Source organism: Simochromis diagramma, unplaced genomic scaffold, assembly GCF_900408965.1.
Source record: "Simochromis diagramma unplaced genomic scaffold, fSimDia1.1 OVJJ01000205.1, whole genome shotgun sequence".
NCBI lineage: Eukaryota > Metazoa > Chordata > Actinopteri > Cichliformes > Cichlidae > Simochromis > Simochromis diagramma.
In genome coordinates, this window is record NW_024386782.1 from 17,843,099 (window position 1) to 17,850,382 (window position 7,284).

Genomic DNA, 7,284 nt, shown 5'->3' on the forward strand with positions numbered 1-7,284 from the left:
CTACACACACACACCAAACAGCGACTTTAACACTACATGCTGGAGGTGTGGAAAAGAGGGACATTTTGTACGTGACTGTAAGAAACAAAGAAGACAGTAACTCAGAATAGGATAGCAGCTCAGGTGAAGAGAGCAGTTCAGACTAGGAAGAACGTAATAATCCCTCACCCAGTGAAAATTAGAGATCACAGTAGTTTGAAGTAGTTTAAAAAAGGGTTGGAAACAGACCCGACTGAATAGATATAAATGCAAGAGGAATAAAGTAAAATAAACAAAAGGCTAAATTACAACTTAATTTTAATGCATTCAAACCAATAATAAAAAGGATAACAACCTATAAACTGGTATTAATAATGAAAGCAGATAATTCACACAAACAGAACTATAACTGTGATAACTGGAGTGTGCAGCGTTTCCGTGAGCAGTTTTCCTGCATCTTGACGTGTGTGTAGAGTGTTCATAACATCAGCATTATGTTTTTGTTTATTTGTTTTGTTGGGTTGAAAAATAGTTAAATAAACTTGTAATCATACCTATGGATCACCATGGCACATATCATCAGCCATGTGATTTATTTATGCAGATGAAAAAGTGAGTGTGAATGTGTCTGACGTCACAGTGTTTTTGTGCGCTGTGTAAAAGTGATTGCCTCTGATTGTGAGAGTGGTGATTCTGCAGGTCACCAGCTATTTAAAAAAAAAAAAAAAAAAAAAAAGGAGTGAAAAAGAGAGAATTTACTTTGTAGATGAAAAAAATCATAGGAAAAAGGTTTTGTGTTGATCAGCCAAGAACAACTACAATCTTATTTTCTGCTTTTAAGAAAGGACTGTTCACAAAAACAGAGAGAGAGAGATGTGTGTTGATTAAGCAGTGATGATAATAATGAAAATGTCTTAGTTAGTCACTTTCAGGTGAAAAGCAGACCTGAATCAATTTTCCACATGCAGCAGTCGGAAGAAAGTTATAGTTTAACATCATTGGAAACATGCAGGCCAAGTTTCTGGCTGACTTATTTACAGCGCAATGTGTATGTGTCTCTCAACCTCACAAGCAAGCTCTCACTCATCCCTGAAGAATGCAGCTCCAAAGAGCAATAACATGGCAGATAAAGACAGCAGCAAGTCCTGAGCAAAGAGTCCCAGCAAAGCAGCAGCAATGTGAACAAACAGCATCAGAGAAGAAGAGCAAACCCATCATCCTGACTGATCGGATGAATGGCACTGTGTCTACAACAAGCTGAAACTTCACTGTGCATGTGAAGAGAACGTTTGAGGAGAACTGAACAGTTGGAGTTTGACATTTGCCACCTGTGGAGTAAAATGGCAAGAAGAGACAGAGGAACACGGGACAAAGCTGAAGGAGAACTGCCGGGACTGTTGAAGTGGGAGAGGACAACAGAGTGAGAGGACAACAGAGTGAGAAGACTAGGTGAGAACACAGAGGAATTATTTAATGTGGGAAATCAAAATTTGGGTTAGCAAACCTGGGGAAAAGAAAACTGACTGCTTAAGTTGGAAAATTGAGAAGGAGTCTGGATATATGCAAATATAAAAAACATATACATCATATACAAAATCACACACACAAGAAGAACATGCATTAACCCTACTAACACTTCCAAACACAAGAGAGCTCATGAAGATTAGACAACATCTTAAGCGTGAGTCTGTTTATCATCTTGTCCAAATCACTTAGTGTGATGCCAATACCAGTGGACTCATAGCACATCAGTTAAGAAATGATCAAACAATAGTAGAGAAGTGTGTAGGAAAGGCAGCTTTAAGAACATGCTCTGCTGGAGATGCAGCTCCACAGACATGCATTAAACCTGCCTAATAACACAAACACACATGCAATGAAAATTAGCTTGTTATCTTTCATCAGTGTTAAAATAGTGTCAATTTAGCAGACACTTGTTATCAAATACTGAATTTATCCAATGCAAAAATTTGACTCTCTAGGTTGCAGGACAACAGTTTAACTTTTGTGGGAAAAAAGATCCTGGTTTGACCAACCAGTGATCAGACAATAAATTTAGTTGTTGATATAGTAAATTGGGAGAAGCTTCCTGCTTGATTGATGCAGCACAAGTAATTTACTGTATGAGGGAAATTGTCTTTTGTGATACTATTTTGAACATGCATTTCTGTTGTCCTGTCAACTTAGTGGGTTAATAGCTGATATGCAAATTAGTTGATCGGTTTTAGATTAATGAAAGGTGACTGAATTCTAGCACGAGTGAATGAGATGTTTGTTGTGTGTTGAGTGGAGACTCTAAAACACTGAGTTTCCTGTTTTGATGTGCGAGTGAATCTTGTATTTAGATACACAACTCTGAATACGTCAGAACAAACTTCTTTTGTGAAGTGCATGACAGCATGTCACATGTTTTATGATGACGGGAGAAAAGGAAAATTGAATAAAATAGATCTGTGGCCTAAATGAGTGAAGAGCACAGACCTGGTGACTAAACTCATAGCTAATAAGACATTAGGCTTATGTTGTGTGTTGTGCAGCTGATGGTTGGTTTGGAGTGAATCTAGCTGATGATTCTTCTCCTGTTGTGAAGTTGATGAGGAGTTTGTGTCATGACTTAACAAGGCCTTTTTATTTTGATACTTTCACAGTGCACTGAGGGTTTGGTTTGATAATCAGGAAGCACAGAGCCCCACTCCCCCCCATCATCCTGACTGACACCCCCATCACCTCTGTGGACTCATTCCGCTTCCTGGGTACCACCATCACCCAGGACCTGAAGTGGGAGCCCACCATCACCTCCGTCATCAAGAAAGCCCAGCAGAGGATGTACTTCCTGAGGCAGCTGAAGAAATTCAACCTGCCAACACGGACGATGATGCAGTTCTACACTGCAATCATCGAGTCCATCCTCACCTCCTCCATCACCGTGTGGTACGCTGGAGCCACTATCAGGGACAAACAGAGACTGCAGCGTGTTGTGCGCTCTGCTGAGAAGGTGATTGGCTGCAGACTCCCATCTTTGCAGGACCTGTACACCTCCAGGACATTGCAGCGTGCAGCTCGGATCTCAGCTGACCCTTCTCACCCTGGTCACAGTCTGTTTGACCTGCTCCCCTCAGGCAGGAGGCTCCGGTCCATTCGCACCAGGACCTCTCGCCATAAGAACAGTTTCTTCCCCTCTGCTGTTGGACTCATGAACAATAACCATATGACTATCCCCGCCACTAACACATGACCCTACGCTGTGTTCACTGTATCATTCCATGTTTGGCACTGATCACCACCTGCACTCATGTATATATCTTTCAACGTAGCACTCTTAATTCTTACTCTCATGTATATATCTCATGTATATCTCATGCACATATCTTTCCACGTAGCACTTTTAATTCTTATCCCTACTTTTATTTTTTCCATGTCTATTTAAGTGTTATTTATGACACCATGTTTGCACTGAAGCACCGCAGCAATTTCCTAATGTTGTAAACCTGCTCAACATTTGGCAATAAACCCCATTCTGATTCTGATTCTGATCTCTGTTATTTTTCATTTTTGAACAGGCACTGATTTTGTTTGTCTATTTCTTTTCTTTAAGCAGATCTGCACGTCAGAAATTAAAAGTGCTATACGACCGGTCGAGAAAGCTGTTACAAGTGAGTTTTCTCCACATTGAAATGGGCTCAGGAGAAAGCTACTTATTTGGGACAATATTAAATGAGTGTCCCAGCCTAAAAAGAATTCAGCGATGTAATCCAAACTAAAGTTCTTTTTCTTTTTAAATGACGTCATTTTGCTGAAAGTGGAAACTAAATGCGACGATGGTTTCCACTATCAGCAAAGAAAGAATGAATGAATGAATGAATGGAAATAAAAAACAAACTGACTGACTGGTAAAAGCTGACAGGACTTGACCACGACTCAAGGTTAACCTCCACCTAGACAGGACAAAAGGGTGGATGAATTTATGTGTTTTTGTTACAGGAGCAGAAAGATGACAGCAACATTCGAGGTTGCATGATGGTTTAACCTTTGAAATGCCATTTTCTGTGTCTGTGCATCTACCAGGGGTGTTATTCACTACCTTGTGTTGCTTACAGAGGTAACGGTGACAAAGTATGCATATGCCTGCGCAGCGCTAACATTTGCATTTTCTCTTCTACAGCATTGCAGTTTTTCATGTGTTTGATCATGTGATTTATAAGAGGATTAGTTAATGTTTTTTTACTATAGGATTTCTGGGTTTATATGTGAATGACATTCTTTCTACAGCTAGGGATGGCTAACTTTATGGTGTTTTTATGGCACCTCTGGAATGTGGATGGCCGACGCCTGCCCACCAGGATAATCAATGTGTGTTGCTAATGTTTGTTTTTTGAGACTGCATGTACAAGATTCAGCAGAAGCGGACAAGTGACATGAGACAAACAAATAAGAGATGCGGTGTTATGGAATAGTTAATATGGGCTCATTTGCTGGCCACTCTTGAGCCCATAAATAATATATGAGTGGAGTGACTTTGCTTACGAGAAGTCACTGATTACATTACCGTTGACTGAGTACATGAGATGATCCATGTCTGAGGCAAATTATGGTAATAATTGTAGTTTACTGATTTGAGAAAACCTGTACATGACACTTGTCCTGCTAGTGCTGAATACTTATTACTTTTATGATATAATTGTTTATAGGTGTGAAGTTTGATTTCACTTCCAGATTTTGCTTTCCAGGCCATGATGGTGTGTATGCAGGCTCCTGGCAGAGCCAGGTGTTATGCAAAACACACTAACATTTTTATTGCAGGATTATAGGTCCAGGGTGGTGCTGCTCCAGGGGAGGAGATGCCCTGATGTTGCCTGGGATATGATCTAGCTAATCTTTTTCTTTAAGACAGGAATCTGATTTTGATGAGTTGACTCATGGGAGTGTCCATGTGTCAAGAGAAGGGATCCAGGATTAATATGAAACAATGAATTAACATTAAATTTTGGAATTAACATTAAATTTTGTTTTATATAATTTTTGCAGCGATTTGTGTGATTAACTGTTTATTTACAGGTATTAAACCTATGCAAGTGGTGCATCCATGTTCAGATGAGGCTTTGATGGCCTATAAGTGAAGTTCACTGATTACAATGTGGAATGATGTTGAGATGTTAAATAATTTAGAATAAATTATGGGGAAAAATAGGAGTTTAATGAGTTTAGAATAAAACTGCAATGATACTTGTCTCTGTGATGTTGAATACTTTATCACTCTCATGATCTATAGTTCGTTGCAAATGTGAAGTTTGATTTAACAGATTTGTTTACAGGCTCCAGGTGGAGCTGGGAGTTAAACAAGCTTAACATGTGACTTCTGATTAATGTTTTGAGACTGTGCAACATTCTTGTGCGTGTCTCATTGGGGAGTTAACACATGGCGAAAGCCGTGTGGCGAGAGGAGTGTTTTGTTTTTTTGTTTTTTTCAATTTGTAGATGTCGTGAGGTGCCATGGCGAGAAGGAGTGGCTGAGAGGATCGTCCACAAGATGGGAGCTGAGGCCAGGAGAGAGGCTTCAGGAGGATCAGAGATCATCTTCAGCACAGCGGACATCACACAGAGAGCTGTGCTACTGAGCTTCCAGGAGATCAAGAGGAGACTTCCCACACAGCGTTGGAATATGAAAACTTGAGGGATGGAGAGAGCGTGCCAAGCTCCATCGACAGCGCAGAGGGAGTCTAAGGATGGCATCATGATTCTGTGAAAGCCCAGGAACCAGAAGCCATGGTGGTGATGACAGCAGTTTCCTATGAACAACACCTAATGCTGTGCCACTATACTGTGCATACGATGACACTCTGAAGGCTGCTGGGATCACAACAGCAGTAAGATAACTGAACCCTGCACCCTTTCCACAGAGATGCTTTTCTGCAGAGGATGGACAGTAGAAGAGTCATAAGTATTCCTACCGCAGGATAAAGGCCCGAGGTGAGGCGATGGGGGGTTGATAGAGGCCATTTCAAGTGCTTCTGACCACTCCGACTGCCTGCAAAATAGCGGAGGGATCCTCCTGGATTTATCAGAGCCACTGCAAAGAGGTCGAGGTCCCAGGAAACCCCGGCACCCTCAAGACAGCACAATAGAGAAATCTCACACTTGGTTGTTTCAGTGGTGAGGGGGGAGTGCTGATTGAGCCCCCGTAGGGTAAGCTCGCACTTCAACCTCCAGCCTCTGATCAACTCTAGGGCAACCAAGTGCGAGGCGTGACGGACCTGTGTGCAACCATGGGAAGGTGGACCCTCTTGGTTACCTTGACTACGATGCTCACCCTTGCAGGACTTCAGCTGACCCCAACAGCAGCTGAACCAAGAGGCAGGCAGAAGAGATGGACACACGACAACTCTCACCTAAGGGACATGACACAAGATCACATTCATCCGTGGATGAATAATGCCTGGTACCGTTATATCCACGACAGAACAAAGGCGGAATCGGCAAATACAGACTGTTATGTCTGTTCTCATATGCCCAGCACGTTGACACACCCCACATTATATGGCAAATATATGAACAACACTCAAGCAAAGTGTGCAGCTAGCTTTGCTGGCATTGGATTCCAACACAGTCGAATCACCATCGATGATAAAATCTCACACACTGTTGGACTTAGTAATGGAACATGTGATCAACTCTTTTGGATCGACTTCAATGTGACAAATCGGAATATCTCTATCCATTTCCCAGTGTTCCTGGACCAAGTGCCCGGAAAGAACCACTCCATGTGTTACCAGCAAGAGAAAGGTAACAGACCCCTTGGAGACACCACAAACTGTGTCCGAACTGCAAGCCACGGAGAGGGCGCACCTGTGAACATGAGTGGACCCTCTAACGGCACGTACTGGGTGCAAGGAATGGCCTGGTTATGTGGACAACGGGCATATTTCATACTGCCCCCAGACTGGACAGGAACATGTGCTCCTATATTTCTGTCAGACCACACTTTCAGGATGACTGCGGTGAACACCACTTCTACAGTACGCTGGAAAAGAAGATTAGCGATTCCTAAACTTCAAGCACATGACCCAATATGGGGAGGAGACGTGCCCGAGGAATTCAAGTTATGGACTACTGGACAGAAAGTACTCCATTCATTGTTCCCCTGGATGGGAGTTGAAAAAAAACATGCTGAGAATTGAAACTTTGGATTACCGGTTTGGACTTTTCCTGAACGCTTCATGTAAGATCAACGAACAGCAGAACCAGGAAATTGATGCATTACGGATTACAGCGATGCAACATCAAGTAGCTCTGGACATGATATTAGCA

At 42.0% G+C, this 7,284-nt stretch overlaps 1 protein-coding gene across 1 annotated transcript; it reads left to right on the plus strand.

Annotated features, from left to right (window-relative positions):
- Positions 1-3,883: 3,883 nt before the first annotated feature.
- On the plus strand, positions 3,884-7,284 carry LOC120727867. The gene is made up of 2 exons (XM_040022444.1): positions 3,884-5,748; positions 5,877-7,284. The coding sequence occupies exon 2, from the start codon at positions 6,243-6,245 to the stop codon at positions 7,152-7,154; it is 912 nt and encodes a 303-aa protein (XP_039878378.1). The 5' UTR covers positions 3,884-5,748; positions 5,877-6,242; the 3' UTR covers positions 7,155-7,284.